General features: G+C 34.8%; 1 protein-coding gene across 2 annotated transcripts in view; it reads left to right on the top strand.

Annotated features, from left to right (window-relative positions):
* Positions 1-18,449, top strand: part of LOC114331271 (run domain Beclin-1-interacting and cysteine-rich domain-containing protein) — an 87,340-nt gene that overhangs the window by 8,059 nt on the left and 60,832 nt on the right. For both annotated transcript variants that reach the window (XM_050649192.1, XM_050649193.1), the window contains exon 2: positions 1,594-2,229. In XM_050649192.1, the coding sequence (XP_050505149.1) occupies positions 1,594-2,229 (636 nt within the window). The remainder of the gene's footprint in view (positions 1-1,593; positions 2,230-18,449) is intronic.

Genomic DNA, 18,449 nt, shown 5'->3' on the forward strand with positions numbered 1-18,449 from the left:
AGTTCGCATCACCCTGTGGAATATTCTAGCATATAAAAAATACTGAAATTAAAACCCAACTATAGCCTCTGGTTTTCTTAACATTCTGTTTTTTGATTCATTCGTTTATGTTGGATAATAAAAAAGTTAGGTACTTTAACAACTAGACATGTTCTTCATCAATACACGGTGTTTCTAAATAAATGCGACAAACTTTAAGGGGTAATTCTGCATGAAAAAATAATGACAGTTAACTTGATAAACGTTTGTCCGCAAATGTTTCGTTTCCGAGATATAGGATGTTGAATTTTTTCTTACAAACTGACGATTTATTTATTGCTTTAAAACCAGTTGAGATACTCAAATGAAATTTGGTAGGTTTTAAGAGATACTTATTGCGGATTTTTTGACATAAAATTAAGAATTTAATATTCACCATTGGCGCGCATACGGGTAATATGACCGATCATATTACCCGTATGTACGCCAATGGTGAATATTAAATTTTTAATTTTGTGTCAAAAAATCAGCAATAACTATCTCTTAAAACCTACCAAATTTCATTTTCATATCTCAACTGGTTTTAAACCAATAAATAAATCGTCAGTTTGTAAGAAAAAATTCAACATCCCGTATCTCGGAAACGAAACATTTGCGGAAATACGTTTATAAAGCCAACTGTCATTATTTTTTCATGCAGAATTACCCCTTAAAGTTAGTCGCATTTATTTAGAAACACCGTGTATTGATGAAGAACATGTCTAGTTGTTAAAGTACCTAACTTTTTTATTATCCAACATAAACGAATGAATCAAAAAACATAATGTTAAGAAAACCTGAGGCTATAATAGTTGGGTTTTAATTTCAGTATTTTATAAATGCTAGAATATTCCACAGGGTGATGCGAACTTTGAGAAAAAAACACAGTTTGATTGGTACACCCGGTATACAATGAAAATTTACCTGTTTAGCAACAATATTATTACAGTGGTATTGCTAAAGAATCAGGCAATAACATGTTCAAAGAATCACTTAAATCGGCCAACAAGTTTAGGAAATATGTATAAGACATCAAAAATGACCAAATTTTTAAGTGGGCCGATTTCTATGCACGTAAGTTTATGTATGTATTACTTAATTAGGATTTTAAATTTTAAAATATTGGAATATTGTATTTATTATTGGAATATTGTATTTAAATTGGGCATTTGCTCATTGACAAATAAATAAAATGTATTTGATGAGTTGTTGTCAAATGCTGGCGAAATGAAAAGTTTATTTCACTGAAAGTAAATAGAATTTACCTTGTAGGTACTCACAATGTATGATATTTTTTTGAACCCTTTTAATGCCGATGACTCCTAAAAACGTCATACCGTTACTACTGTCAAGTGCACCTGTACCTGTCGGCTTCAGGAGTCATATGACACTACAATGTAAATGCAGGGCTGCAGGGAATATCAAGTTAGCAATGAAACGGTTAATCATATAAAAATTAACATGTTTTATTGCTTGTAAACATGTTTTCCTAGAATTATTTTTTTTATTGTTGTATCAATTCTGGTATTTTATCATCTCAATTCTTTGCATTAACTTATATATTTTTCTTTATAGGAGATCGGTTACTATAAATTCATTCAAGGACTAGAGTGGTTACAACCAGAAAGCTCCAAATCATATTTGTCTGTAGACTGTGAGTACCGTCCCCATATTCCTCCTCATCTAAAGAATGACATGTCAGCTATTTGGTTATACAGAAGTCTAGAAAACCACTCTTTGTCACAAAAACTATCATGGCTGCTATCTGATAAAACACACGTATCAAATTGTTACCAATCTTATGCATTTCTTGCTCAAGAAAAATATGCAGAAGCTACTTTAATATGTTTAAGAGCTGTGGAGAGAAACCAAGCTAGTCTGATGTCCGAGATTAATCCTTATCTATTTCTGCAAAAGCCTAAAGAATTCTTAAAAGTTCATAGAAGATGTTCGTCATTTCCTGATAATCACATGCAGAAGATATATGCTGAAAAAGTAAATATCCGCAGAAGAACAGTTCAAAGTGTAAGTGATGAATTAATGGAAGCAACAAATAGAAGCAACATTCGAAGTAAAATAAGAACGTGGCACAGCATGCCTAATTTGCTGGCAGATCAACGGAAAATTACTAAGAGGAGACCATGTTCAGATAGTAAAACTACGCCCAATACTCCCGTCCATTCAAAAAAGATCTCCCCATCTTTGCTGAAGGTAGGCTATACATGTTATACTACAGCATGAAAAAGGACTTTATTTTTTTTTATAAACTGACTAAAGTAGCTTAAGGTGATACAGTAGCGATCAACAGGTAGCCAAAACGCGTTCCAAGATTGCGGCTGTAATTTTGAATATTTTTTCGAGATATTTGGCACACATATTTGTAATATAATAAAGAATGGCGGTACAGAGCCAAATTTGAAAAATATATTAATATGTGGAAATTACTCTGTAATTAAAAACAATATTAAAAAAACGAGCCTGTACCGCCATTAAGAAGAACAAAAAAATACACTTTCTTCAAATAAACTTTTTTATCCGATGCCTAGATTTTGTGTCATTTTGGAACTACTAATGAAATAAAAAATTTTAGTAGTTCCAAAATTACACAAAATCTAGGCATCGGATAAAAAAGTTTATTTAAAGAAAGTGTATTTTTTTGTTCTTCTTAATGGCGGTACATGCTCGTTTTTTTAATATTGTATTTATTTACAGAGTAATTTCCACGTATTAATATATTTTTCAAATTGGGCTCTGTACTGCCATTCTTTATTATATTACGAATACGTGTGCCAAATATCTCGAAAAAATATTCAAAATTACAGCCGCAATCTTGGAACGCGTTTTGGCTACCTGTTGATCGCTACTGTTTTCTCTTAACCCAAACTATAAAAATATTACCCAACCATTTGACAATAGAAGGCTTTGTTACTAAATTTAATATGGGGTTAACACTAAGCACAGTCGGAAAAATGAAAGAATACTCATGAACGATCACATCAATCATTTATTTTGTATTTGCTGTCTTTTTCTATAACAAACGTTTGTTATTTATAGAAAAAGACAGCAAATACAAAATGTTATGAGGCTGGTAAATAGACCCCACTTTAATGAAATTGTTCCAATCTCAGGTTCTATAGGTGCTGGTTCGCTGAGAAAGGTAATTAGCTGATACCACTAAAAGTACCAGCGAGACTGCTTCCAAAAGGGATAAATTTAGAGCAATGAATTATGATAAGATAAGAATTTAACACATTTATTCTAAATCAAACAATGAAATTAAAGAGAAGTGAAAAATATATACATATATAAATAATTCTTCCTCTGTATGAAAAAGAAGAAGAAGATATATACGTATAAATAAAATAATATGTACCTAAAAATAAATAATTATGAACAGTAAACAAAAATGACAGATTTTATAAACTAAATCTAATGAAAATGTCCGAACGAAAACTACGAGAAAAACTACGGTATTGTATCTAAACTTACATAAATGTTCCGCGCACTAAAATAGTCCGTTGACCGATATGTCTTTATATTATGAGCTCATAAATATAAATAATGTCCTTACCTCCAACTTAATACCACTTGCCTAGGTATGACGAGAATTTCCACTCAAATTTTGCTACGAATCAGATGACCAAATTTACGATTACTAAATACTTAACGGGAGAGACTCTGGGTATTTGTATCTTCTATTTAATTATCCTTTATATTATTATGTGGAGAGAAACACAAATATTTGTCTCTTTTGGGGTTATTTTTCTAATTTCTTTCTTGAACGAGATGATCTGCTAATTACGGGAGATGAATTTTTTTTATATTGTCACTTTGACGTTTTTGGGTTTTTGCTTTACGTGACAGAATCATATTTTTGACGTCACTAGAGATGGGAAATGCCGCATATGTACAATAATATAAATAAGGAACGTACTTCTTTGAATTTTGTGAATATTTTGTGAGAGTTTCGAACATATTGGCCGGCCTTGACAAGGCGATGTCTTGTCAAAATGTCTAAATAAATTAATAAGCTAAAAAACAAGAACAAAAAAAATCTCGAAGGACCAGATCCCAGATGGATCAGAATGTAACCGTAAACTAAATCTTATACTACTGTGTAACAATGCTAAAATCTAAAATTGAATCTTATTACCACTATCACTAATATGACTGGACTATCATGTCCTGGGCTATGGCATTCCAACTTCCATGAGTTTGGAATCATCAATCGGGAGAAGTGAAACACGTGTAATGGGCCTAACATACTCCCCGGATGAAGTTTTAACTTTAATAGATCGGACTAATCCATCCTTACCGGGATATGTCTCAATCACACGTCCAAGTGGCCAACAAAGGGGAGGCGAATCGTCGTCGCGTAAGATAACTAGATCATTAATCTGTATATTTTTAACAGGTTTACACCATTTAGGTCGATGTTGCAGTTGATGAAGATACTCTAACTTCCACCTTTTCCAAAAGAGTTGTCGAGCTTGACAAATTTTCTGATATATATTCAACCTATTCGAATTATGTTGCGAGAGATCTTTTTCCGGATGAGCAGTTAATGCAGTTCCGATAAGAAAATGCCCAGGGGTAAGGCAGCCATAATCATTTGGGTCCTCAGAAAGTGGGGAGAGAGGACGCGAATTTAAAATTCCTTCTATTTGGGTTACGATTGTAGAGAAAACTTCATATGTAACTGTGAGATTTTTCATTATTCGGTATAAATGCCGTTTCGTGCTTTTTACGGCGGCTTCTTGAAGACCTGCCCAATGTGGTGCCTTAGGTACTATAAATTTAAATTCTATTCTATTTGTTGCACAGAAATCCAAGATGCAATTAGAGTTTGCATTATTTGCAAAAAAGTGGTGCAATTCAACGAATCTGTTACTTGCACCAGAAAAATTTGTACCATTATCACTCCATATAAGGGCAGGATTGCCTCTACGTGCTATAAACCTTTTCAATGCCATTAGATAGGCATCGGTTGACAAGCTGGTAACAACCTCGAGATGTGTAGCCTTTGTCACCATACAAACAAATACGGCGATATAGCACTTTTCAGTAGCGGCCTTTCGTAATTTAGAGGTTTTTAACAAAAAGTAACCGGCATAGTCGACACTAACTTTAGAAAATGGTCTACAAATTTGAACTCGGTCCTTGTGCATACCGGCCATCATTTGAGTAGCAAATTTTGCTCGAAATCTATGACAAAGAATACATCGGTGAATAACCTTCTTGACCTCATTTAAACCGTTTATTATCCAAAACCGTTGCCGAATATTAGCTAGAGTAGCTTGAACTCCAGCGTGTCCGACTGATATATGCACAGACTTTATTAAAAGCGAGACTGTGTGGTCGTCCTTTGGCAACAAAACTGGATGTTTATGGTTAAAGGACAGCTCAGACGAGCTTAACCGACCACCTACCAATATAAGTCCACGTGAATTATCGATGAAGGGAGATAGAGACCAAATACGTGACGAGCTTCTTGTGCTATTGTCTAAAAGAACCTTGTATTCAGCTTTGAAATATTTTCTTTGGAGACTTTTAACGATAAAATTTTCTGCATTTAGTCGTTCATCCGCGGTTACTACCTTGCCTGACTGCAAGCGACTATTACTTCCCTTGAAACGAGCATTATGAACGAACCGAAATACATAGCTAACGGCCTTAACTAGTCTTTCATATTCAGAAAATCGCGAGAAAAATTCAACCCAGTCTAGCACATCGTCTATTGCGACGTGATGTGAACGAGAATGTTCCGTTTTTTCTTCCGGTAACGAGTCTAGTAGGATTAACTTTAAATTTGAATAGTCAATAATTCTTTCTTGTAAGAAAGAAGGACCATAAAACCACAGAGAATTATTTGAGAGTTCCTGAGGAAAGGAACCTCGAGAATTTATATCCGCAGGATTGCCTGAGCCTGGTACATGATGAAAATGTACCTCTGGAGTCAATTCCTTAATTAATGCTACCCTATTCGCAACATACTGTTTCCATTTAGACGAATCACTGGCTAACCAACTTAATACTATCATGCTGTCTGAATATATGTGATATGAGCTAAAGGATAAACCATTCTCAAAAACCTGTTTAGAGTTGCAAATAACCTAGCAGCTAACACTAGTCCTGCTAATTCCAATCGAGGAATTGTAATTTCCTTTAAAGGAGCTACCCGAGATTTTGCTGCGACCAAACTTGACGAGACTGATCCATCTAGATAAAGGGACCTTATATAAGCACATGTACTATAAGCATCCTTGCTGGCGTCTGAGAAAATATGAAGCTCCTGTTCTCGTATTAACTTGTTATGAAAATACCATCTCGGAATTTTACACATATTCAATGATTCAAAGCCATTGACCAACCTTAACCACTCCTTAATGATGGAATCGTCCGTGATGACGTCATCCCATCCAATTTTCAGTTTCCACAATTTTTGCATTAACAGCTTTCCCTTTAAAACGAATGGGTTAATGATGCCTATTGGATCAAAACACTGACTTACTATTGACAATATGCGACGTTTAGTAAGCTTACCTTCAATTAGATGACGAGGACTAGAAAAATAAAAACTATCTTCTTGCGGATTCCAATGCAGTCCTAACACTTTACTATTTTGAGATTCGTTAGTGTGAATTTCTACATTATCGCGAGCTACCAGATTGTTAGACATCAAGAACTCTGATGAATTTGAGTTAAACTTATGAAGAGAAAAACAAGCTGCATTCAGAACAGTAGACAATTGTTCATACAACACTTGCATGTCATTTAACGTTTGGGTACCGGCTAAAATATCGTCTATGTATGTCTGATTTTGAATCGCATTGGTGGCCAAGGGCATTTCATGGGCATTGTCCGCTATATCTTTTAAAACTCTTTGACTAATGTATGAACTGCATTTTAACCCATATAACAACCTTTTATACTCAATTATCTGCAATGGGTCCGAGGTATCATTGCGCCATATTATGCGCAATAATGCGTGTTGTGTGGGATCAATGGCAATGTTCATATACATGTTACTTAAATCGGCAGTAAGAACGTACTTAAACATCCTGAAACGACATATAATTGAAAACAATGACGGCTGCAAATTGCCACCATTTAACATTACTTCATTTAAAGCAATGCCGTTAGAAGTAGGACAAGAACCATCGTAAACCACACGAATACCTATACTACCGTCCGCTTTCTGTTTCGAAACATTAAAATGAGGAATGAAGTGTTGATCTTTACCTACCACGGGATGAGGATCTTTGACTATCTGTGAAATTCCTACCTTCAAATGATCATTTATAATAGAATGGTATTGGGCAAATACTTCGGGATTAGCAATCAGCCTTTTTTCAACATTTAAAAACCTTTTCTGCGCAATTCTATAAGAGTCGCCTAGTTTAGACGTCGCATTTTGAGAACTAAGGGTATAGAGATTTGATACCTGCCATCCGGCAATATCTTGGTTGTTTCTTTAAATATACGCTCAGCCATTTCAGCTTCAGACCCGGGTGTATGGATTATCGGTATCTCTTCAACCTTCCAAAATCTTTCCACGAGAGTGTTAAGGCTTTCATCATTTCCCTCTGACACTAGCAACGATACATGTCGGTCCTGTTCTTCACAAGATGCATAACTCACTAGACCCAAATTTCGAGAAGGATTAGTAGAATCCTTGTGGCGATGATATTTTCTATCAACAGAACCACCAACAATCCAACCGAACAAGGGATTTTGAAGAGTCGGGAGTCCTTTACCTGGGTGAAATATGCCATCCGAGAAAAGTTTATAACAGAAATCTGCGCCGAGGAGAATAGAAATTTCTGACCTAACGTGAAACTCATCATCAGCTAATCTATACTCGAGAGGAATATTGAGCTTGGATATATCAATCTCTACCTGAGGTAACTCACAAGTGATATTTTCTAATACTGCACAATTAATATTTAAACTATTCTTTGTATTACTTGAATAAACTACGAGATCAACCATTTCCGTTGATTTAGCTACCCGAGACCCTACTCCTAGAACACTAGTTGTGTTTGCGTACGTTTGAAAACCTAGTCTTTCTACTAAGCTACTCTTTATCAAGGATAGCTGACTAGCCGTATCGATCAGCATTTTACACGAGATATAATTGCCAAATGCATCTGCTATTTTTACTTTACATGTGGCCAATAGAATAGAGCCCTTTTGTACTAGAGGTCTGCTAACAGCTAGCGCTGCTCGAGAAATATCATTTTCTCTATTGTCATTTAAAATAGTAGCACTCCGTTGTACCTGACTGTCAGCTGAAACTGTAGGAGATTGTCCTCTGGATGCATCAGCGAAGCCTCTTCTACTTCCCATATTCCTGTTGCCTTCACTGTTGGACGAATGGTGTAGGGACGAATGATGTTTTTATGACATAAAGCACATAACTGAGACGAAGTACAATTAGCAATTAGATGAGAATGTCCTAGACAATTTATACAAAGTTTCGATCGTTTCACAAAAGACAACCTATCTTGAATTGAGAGTGCTTGATATGCGTGACAAGCGTAAATTTTGTGACCCGTATTATTGCAAAATGAGCATTTTTATTGACATATCCCGAAGATGGACTAGCTTTACGATTTACCACCGTTGTATGAAACGAGGCCTGTGTTTCCTCCTTTCTATAATGAGATTTATTCCTTTCTTTAACGTTTAGATTCTCTAGGTGAGAACATCTTTCATCTATAAAGTTAAGGTATTCATCCAGAGAGTCTATTTTTTCGCCTTTTCTTTCAAATTCTATAAACCTACGTGTACCAAAGTCTAAATGTCTATCAATAAAATTAATCAAAATCAATTGCAATAATTCAGAGTCAGAGAGAGTTAAATTATTTATAGCTTGCAACGTATTTTTTATCTGAATATAAAATTCACGTACTTGAGTATGGCTTGCATTACTATTAAGAGACTTAATATCGAGTAATTCGTTTAATAATGCTTTTATAATATTATATTTATTTGAATATCTATCTTTCAAAGTTTTTAAAGCTATATGAAAGTTATCATTCGAAACTGTTATATTATTAATCATTTTGAGAGCTTCACCTTTAAGATATGACTTTAAATAAATAAATCGTTGTACATCGGTAATTTCATTATTATTTATAATAAGGGCAGAAAATAAATCGAAAAAATTTGACCATTGACTAGGGTCACCAGAGAAATATTGAATAGAAATATTGGGTAACTTTACACTAGGTGCCGTACTTGTCTTATTATTGACTAGTACTTGAGTTGAATCTATTACGGCTCTGTGCTTCTGAGGATTCATCTTCTCAGCTAGACGAGCTGATAACTCAGAAAACAAATCCTCCTGAAGGGACCTGTCCACAGGTTCTTGTGTGTCAGGTGTAGCTAAATCTATTATATCTTGATTTACCGAAAATTTATCAAAGGCATCTTTTAACAGTGACATTTTATTTTCTACAATGAATAAATTAGTTTCCGAGTTTAATTTACTATTAACCCATTTCTGAATTCTGGTCATAGACGCTTTCGCGGATTTGCAATTTTCCTTGGCCGTTTTAATATCCATTCTTAAAGTTCAGAGAAGTACCTGGTTTAGAATAAATGTGTTAATTTATATTAAGAGAAACAAAGAAACATAATAAAATGGAAGAGAAAAATTAATATGATCTTAAATGAGTTAAATTAATAGCAAAATAAGCAAATCACCAATATCTATTCAGATCCGGCTCGAAGGACCATGTTATGAGGCTGGTAAATAGACCCCACTTTAATGAAATTGTTCCAATCTCAGGTTCTATAGGTGCTGGTTCGCTGAGAAAGGTAATTAGCTGATACCACTAAAAGTACCAGCGAGACTGCTTCCAAAAGGGATAAATTTAGAGCAATGAATTATGATAAGATAAGAATTTAACACATTTATTCTAAATCAAACAATGAAATTAAAGAGAAGTGAAAAATATATACATATATAAATAATTCTTCCTCTGTATGAAAAAGAAGAAGAAGATATATACGTATAAATAAAATAATATGTACCTAAAAATAAATAATTATGAACAGTAAACAAAAATGACAGATTTTATAAACTAAATCTAATGAAAATGTCCGAACGAAAACTACGAGAAAAACTACGGTATTGTATCTAAACTTACATAAATGTTCCGCGCACTAAAATAGTCCGTTGACCGATATGTCTTTATATTATGAGCTCATAAATACAGGGTGTCCCGGAAAATAGTGCGTTCCTTAAAGGTATAGGTAGAAGGCACCATGTAGAACAAAAAACTCTTATAACATTTTTTTCTAAATGCAACCGTTTGACCAAAAAATTAAAATGTATTTTGGTAGGCAAATTTAAATCTGACAACTATGTGCGGTACGCAAATTTAAGCATAGACAGTCCCATGTAAATAAATAGATAGAAGATAGATAGTAAACAGGTTTTAAAGAATCCTGTTTAGTGTCAATGCCGAAAATGTTTTCGAATAGTGAGTGTATTACCTATTATGTTATTACCTATGAATGGTGTTTGTGAAAGGTTACTTGAAACATCTATTCGGTATAATAATTATTTTCAAGTAAGTACAACTTAGTTATTTCAGTTCACAAGTAAACAAATTACTGAGACATTATCTGGTGTATTTAAGTTCCACTGTAAACTATTAAAACTATGTAATTCAGTTAAAGCCCTCAGCAATACTCAGCATTCAACCCATTTAAACCTTACTAAATACATAATAGTAGTTCAGTTAAAAGCTGTGTTTTTATGTTAAAAGATGTGTAATTCGTTTAAAATTATGCAATAGGTATTTCAATACATTTCAAAAGAAAATAATTTTAGTAAACAAATAGTAAATACATAAGTATTACCTACTATTAGGTTGGATTATTTTAAATACTGTTAATCACAATCACAAACGAGTTCTTATTATGTTATTATTCCGTAGTGCGTACGACGTTGCCAGTTTATTAAAATTTCCAAACATTAGAATACAGGTATATGGAAAACAATGTTAACTTTTTTTTGGAAACGGTTAACTTTAGAAAAAAATGGTATAGGACTTTTTTGTTCCAAATTGTGTATTCTCTCCATACCTTAAAGGAACGCACTATTTTCCGGGACACCCTGTATAAATAATGTCCTTACCTCCAACTTAATACCACTTGCCTAGGTATGACGAGAATTTCCACTCAAATTTTGCTACGAATCAGATGACCAAATTTACGATTACTAAATACTTAACGGGAGAGACTCTGGGTATTTGTATCTTCTATTTAATTATCCTTTATATTATTATGTGGAGAGAAACAAATATTTGTCTCTTTTGGGGTTATTTTTCTAATTTCTTTCTTGAACGAGATGATCTGCTAATTACGGGAGATGAATTTTTTTTATATTGTCACTTTGACGTTTTTGGGTTTTTGCTTTACGTGACAGAATCATATTTTTGACGTCACTAGAGATGGGAAATGCCGCATATGTACAATAATATAAATAAGGAACGTACTTCTTTGAATTTTGTGAATATTTTGTGAGAGTTTCGAACACAAAATAAGTGATTGATGTGATCGTTCATGGGTATTCTTTCATTTTTCCGACTGTACTCTTTCGGGTAACAAGATTTGAGAAAACGTAAGTCCTTACCATTTTGGTAAAACTTGAAAATGGCAGAGATAGTACTTAGATAGGTACCTAAAGATAATTCCTATAGAAGGTCTTACCAACGAATATAGAAGCACATTTCAAATGGGAGAAATTGTCAAGGTTAGTATATACTTCAAAATGCTCATGTAGATGGCGATTGCATAAACATTATTACATTCTTGTAGATTTCTACTATGTAAATTAAACATTTAAATCACAGTATTGTTTATAGTTCTAAAAACATTCAGTTATTAAAAAGTATTAAAAGTTAAAATATTTTATTTTCCACAAAAAAAAAGATATGTGCATGAGTAGGATTTGATCTCCAATTTTATAAAATGCAAAAATTTAAGAGTAGGCTTTCTATGCACACTAGTGATGTAACGAAAATTCGAATTTGTGTGAATGTTTTGCGAATATGAATATCAGAAAAAAATTATTTGAAGATATTATTAGGTTAATAAACTCAAAATCTATTCACTTATCTTTGTCATACTCGTATAATCACATTATCATCTTTCACTTTATTTTATTATTTGGTATTACAGTGGAACCTCGATAACTCGGATTAATCGGGACCGTGGCCGATCCGGGTTAGCCGGAGAATATGGTAAAAATTAATAAAATACGGTATACTTACAGATAAACTCCGTTATAATTGAAATAACATGAAATATATATATGCACAGTGCCTGACATCTAATTTACTAAAAACACTCAAACACAAACCTAAGCAAACGTAAGCGAACAATACAAGACTGTACTACACAATACAGTTACAATCGGAACGATGTTATGTTATTTAAGAACAGTTAAAAAAGAATTTTTTAAATAGTCTTTTAGTCTTTTTTAAACAATGCTAAGACAGTTTGAAATAAATAAAGGAATACTACAGGTACCTGTTGTTTCCGATAATCCGAGGCAATGAACGTGGCTCTGCCGCCGTGTGCCATGAGTCATTTTTACTATCGTATAGTTCAAATTACACAAATAATTATCTCTCAAATATTATATTACATACATTTTTATTGTTGAAATGTTTGTCTGATGAAAATCGGTCCGGGTTAGCCGGACTTCCGGGTTATCGGGATTCCACTGTATGTACTAAAGATTAAGATTCAGATCCTTCTTCTTAAAGTGCTCTCTCCTCAATGGAGGTTGGCTACTACAATTGCAAACTCTTGTCTCTCTTCAGTAGTTGTTCTTATTAGCTGTTCAAAATTTAGCCCTGTCAATTGTCGGATGTTTGTTAGCCTTTTCTGGCCTAGTCCACTCTTTCCTTTTATTATTCGTAGAGCATATTGGTACTTATTATTTCTCAGTATGTGGCTTAGGTATGATGTTTTTCCAACTGAGTTGAAAAGTTCTCGTTTTTGCCTATTCTATGCAGCACTTCTTCGTTTGATGTATGCGATGTCCATGAAATTTTAATGATTCTCCGGTAGATCCACATTTCAAAGGCCTCCAACTTATTTACGGTTGATGTTTTAAGGACCCATATTTTTACTGCATTTTGATAAACGTTGTCGAATTTCGAGTTGTATTCGAAAATCACATAGGAATCTTTTGATTTTTTCGAACAATTCAGACAACAAACAATTCAGACCGTTTCAATTTCTCATTATAAATTGAGAAAACATTACAAAAATAGAAGCACATTAAAAAAAATCGAATATTGACATCCGCATTCGCGAATGTCGCAAGCAGATATTCGCATTCGTATTCGCGAATGTTCAAAAAATGACGTTACATCACTAATGCACACTCTTTCATATTTTAGAAGCAGTAATAATTTGTTGACGGGGTTGTGAAGGGGAGATCACATGACCGCTACCTAGTGGTACAGAAACGGAAGTAAAAGTTCCTGAACTAGTTTTAATACCCGAACAGCAAGTAATAAAAAATGCCAGTGAAGTGTGCTTCTATATGCGTTTATATTCGTTGGTCTTCCGCTCGTGCCTTTACTGCATACGTAGGATCTCAAATAGTAATTTTAGCAAAAAAAATGAAAGAGAATAAAATTGTATAAAATATAATTCTCTCCATTTTTGTTTAGGTACGTTTATGTCGTAAAGTTAACACGTTGGCTGCCGTGAGACGTAAATGTTGTGTCTCATGTTATTTTTGATAACAGCCGCGTAACACACCTTAGATGTCTCGGTAGTAATATGATTATAGCCGCGTTGTTGTCTCAGTTCTTTATAAGCTATAAGGAACTAAAGGATTACTGCTGTACATGTTTAGAACTGTTTTTGTAAGTTGGCCTGAGGGACCGATTTTTTTTAATATTATGGCAGTCAATGTGTTATGTGTTAATAATAAACGGGATAATTTAATAATTACGCTTTCTCACTATTTTTCCCCTTAACTCGGAAAATATCGACCTCTCGAAAAAATTTGAAAAAAAGAAAATGTAGGAAATTGCATTCGCAACAATTTCAGTTCTTACCATTTTTGTCGAAAAGTTGAAAATGGTGGAGATATCGAAAAAAAAACGTTCTCCTTTAAATTCAAGATGGCGGCAGCGCAATTCAGTCGCGATTTTAAATTTACAGTAATATTGCCCCACTTAAGGTATAATAAAATTTGGGATAGCTGGCCTTGTAGGCATGGATCCCGCATACCAAAACAAAGTTGATTAATAGCAAGCTGAAAATTTGTTAACAGCTTAACGGTGTCTAGTCGGACAAACTTTGAAGTACGCGGCACTGTAACAAGGGAAGTTTTAATTGTGGAACAGGTTAAAAATTTGGAACGGCAGACTACGAAAACATCCCATGTATTTTGTCGTACAGAATTTCTAATTATTTGTTACCCTTTCGGTAAACTCTCATGCAAAAATCAGACTTCTACTTTATCACCAACATAATTCCTGTCACGATTCCTGACCAACAAGAATTATAGCGGCAAAAATAAACGAACGAATAACTCTGCAAGAGGAACAGCAAGGATTTCGGAGAGGAAGGTCATGCACGGATGCAATTTTTGTAATAATAATAATAATATAACGCTCGATTATGCTTATCAACACTAATTAATCATGTTATTTCTAATCCGCAGGATATACCATCATTCCTAACTCAGAGAACCACTTATTTAATTCCGAAGGATCAAAATAACACCCAAGATCCAGCCAAATACCGCCCAATTACTTGTCTTCCAACTTTGTATAAATTGGTCACATCCTGTGTAGCCCGGCGTATCTACCAACACTGTGCTCTGAACAATATCATAGAGCCTCAACAGAAAGGATGCGCTAAGGGTTCCATGGGTTGCAAAGAACAACTTATCATCGACTCAGTCATTTCTAGCCAGGCATATTCCAAAAAGAGGAATCTTTTTACTGCCTTCATTGATTACAAGAAGGCCTTTGATTCAGTACCGCATGAATGGCTTATAGATATATTGAGAATATATAAAGTCGATGATAATATATAGTGACCTTTTTAGAGCATATAATGACGGAGTGGGAGACTAGAATTCACCTTCAAATACCTGGTGAAAATAACATCGAAACTGAAAATATCGCAATCAGCCGGGGCCTGTTTCAAGGAGATTCGTTGAATCCACTGTGGTTCTGTCTAGCTATGAACCCACTATCTCAGCTATTGAACTCCACAGACGCAGGTTTTAGCATCAAAAATAACAACAATGTGGTGGCGAAGCTTAATCATTTATTGTATATGGATGATTTGAAATTAATGGCTTCCACTCGAAACCAACTCGATGAGATGCTAAAAACTGTAGAAACTTTTTCCAATGATATTAGCATGCACTTATGCAAAATGGCCAGAACATCGAGGCCATGGGTGAAAACGATATGTATAAATATCTTGGAGTAAAGCAAGCGCGGAGAATTGACCATAAACAAATGACAACAGAGATAACTACTGAGTTTATACGAAGAGTAAAACAGCTGCTTCGCTCACACCTTAATAGTAGAAATTTGTTTAAGGAACTAAACACCTACGCATGTTCCGCGCTTAGCTATTCATTTGGCATTGTTAAGTGGACAAAAACGGACATAGAAAATCTTCAGCGAAAAGTAAGAACGCACCTCACAAAGGCACAAAAACACCATCCAAAAAGTGCAGTAGAAAGAACGACATTACCACGGAATCTAGGAGGAAGAGGACTTATGGATATAGGTGAGCAATTAGACAAACAAATTGCTAATTTAAGATCTTATTTTCAGATGCAGGCTGAAACATCTACTCTACATCGCGCTATCTGCGCAGTAGATGACTCAACACCGATAAAACTGAGGGAAGCAGAACTGCGCATAAACCACCTTACTAAAGACGAAAAAGTGCGCGCCTGGATGGGTAAACCTCTGCACGGGCGACATCCCAATGAGGTCAGCCAAGATTATGTCGACAATATAGCGTCGAACTACTGGTTGACATCAGGAAAGATGTTCCCTGAAACGGAGGGTTCATTACTGGCCATTCTGGATCAGGTTATACCAACCAGAAATTACCTGAAATATATCATCAAAGACCCTCATGTTCAAAACGACAGATGCCGATATGGATGTCAAGCCCAAGAAACCATCCAACATCTTACAGGGGGCTGCCAGGCATTTGCTGCAACTGAGTACAAGGAACGGCATGACGCAGTGGGAAAAATCCTTCATCAGGAGATAGCTATCAAGCTGGGACTTCTTCAAACCGACCATCTCCCATATTATCAATACGTCCCTGAGAGTATGCTTGAGGATGGCAACTACAAGCTATACTGGGACCGCAGTGTGCTCACAGACCAAACAGTGGCACATAATAGACCAGATCTCGTATTAGTCAATAAATTAACGAGACAAACGACCCTCATTGATGTGGCGATTCCTAACAACAATAATCTACGTACTAAATTTACTGAAAAGATCGCCAAGTACAGAGATCTGGAAATTCAAATACGGAGACAATGGAGAATGCAAAGTACCCAGACGATACCGATTATTATGTCTACTACTGGAGTCATTCCTAAGACCCTCCTCGAAAGCATAAAAAAGCTGGGTCTTAATGAACATCTTTATAAGACCATGCAGAAAGCAGTACTACTCGCAACGGCCAGATGTGTACGAAAATTTTTGGGAGATACACCTGCATACCAAGTCACCTAGGGCTCGATAACACGGAAAGAGTCCCACCAGAGCTCAATCCTTTTGATACCGTAGGTATCTGGGATGAGTCAATTTTCCCCTTAGAGGGAGTGTGAGCCGTATGGCTAAATCTGGATATAACGCTCGATTTCATAATCGTTAAAGTGGACTTTAAATTTTAAGTTGGTACCTTTATCAATGGAATTATATACACATTAAAGTGAACTTTAGTTAATGTTCACTTTAAGTTGATTATGAAACCGAGCGTAAGACAAATAAAAGAAAAGTCGCTGGAATACAACACACCAGCATATATGTGCCTGATAGATTTGAAGAAAGCGTTTGATAGAGTGAGAATTCGGGACGCGATACATTTATTATATGAAAAGGGAATATCAGTGGATTTAATAAAAACCATTGAGAATATATATTATAAAGATAACATAGCTATGATAATATGTAAGGGGAAACTATCGCAACCTATTAAGTATGAAACTGGCATTAGACAAGGAAATTCGCTGAGCCCATTAATATTTAATCTGATAATGGATGAAATCATAAAGAAAGATAAAAAAGAAGATGATATAGAATGGAAGAAAAGGAATTAAAGATAATCTGCTACGTTGACGACGCCATAATAACAGCCGAAAATGAAGATGACCTACAAAGATTAATTAAAGAATTCGAAGACACGGCGCTCATATACAACATGGTGATCTCAACAGAGAAAACTAAATCGATAGTAATATCAGCGGAACCGAGACGATGTAAACTGGTCGTAAATAACAAAATAATAGAACAAGTGATGGAAATGGAATACTTGAGAATAAAACTGTCAAGTTACGGAAAAGTGGAAGAAGAAGTACAAAAACAAGTGAACATGGCGAACAGAGCAGCAGGATGTCTCAACAACACAATCTGGAGAAACAAATACCTCACAATGGAAACGAAAACCAGAATATATAAATCAACAATAAGACCGATAATGACGTACACAGCGGAAACAAGAGCAGATACGACGAAAACACAAAGACTGCTGGAAACAGCAGAAATGAAAGTCCTACGAAAAATAACAAATCAAACTCTAAGAGACAGAGTAAGAAGTGAGGAAGTATGAGCGAGATGTGGTATAGAAGAAATGAACATGTGGACCAAAAGAAGAAAAATAGAATGGATTCAACACATAGAAAGAATTCGGATCGCCAAATGGAAGAAGATCATTGGGACGACCGAGGAAAAGATGGTCAGACAATGTCAATTGAGGCTAAAAACCGAAGTAAAACAGGCATTGAGTATATTTATAAAGTAGGAAGAAGATAATTCCTGTTATTTGACATGTTCCACGTATCGGACTTATTAAAATGCCCTGTTGGTGATAAATTAAATACCAGTCTGATTTTTTCATGAGAGTTTAATGAAAGGGTATCAACACTGGCGAAGCGTTCACGTAACCACTGTTACCATCGGTAACAGTTAAAAATCTTGCAAATAAATATTTTATGACTACTATGAAATAATTCCATTTATATTTTTTACTAACGGAAATATTTATTAAGAGTACCTAATTCAGTAAATAGCCAACTAGACGCACGAAAATATTGGCGAGATTATGGTCGTCCCTACCATTTCCAACTATCGAATGTGAAAAATCGGGTTTTTCAGATTCGATACCTTGCCCTC

Source organism: Diabrotica virgifera, chromosome 4 (assembly GCF_917563875.1).
Source record: "Diabrotica virgifera virgifera chromosome 4, PGI_DIABVI_V3a".
Classification (NCBI taxonomy): Eukaryota; Metazoa; Arthropoda; class Insecta; order Coleoptera; family Chrysomelidae; genus Diabrotica; species Diabrotica virgifera.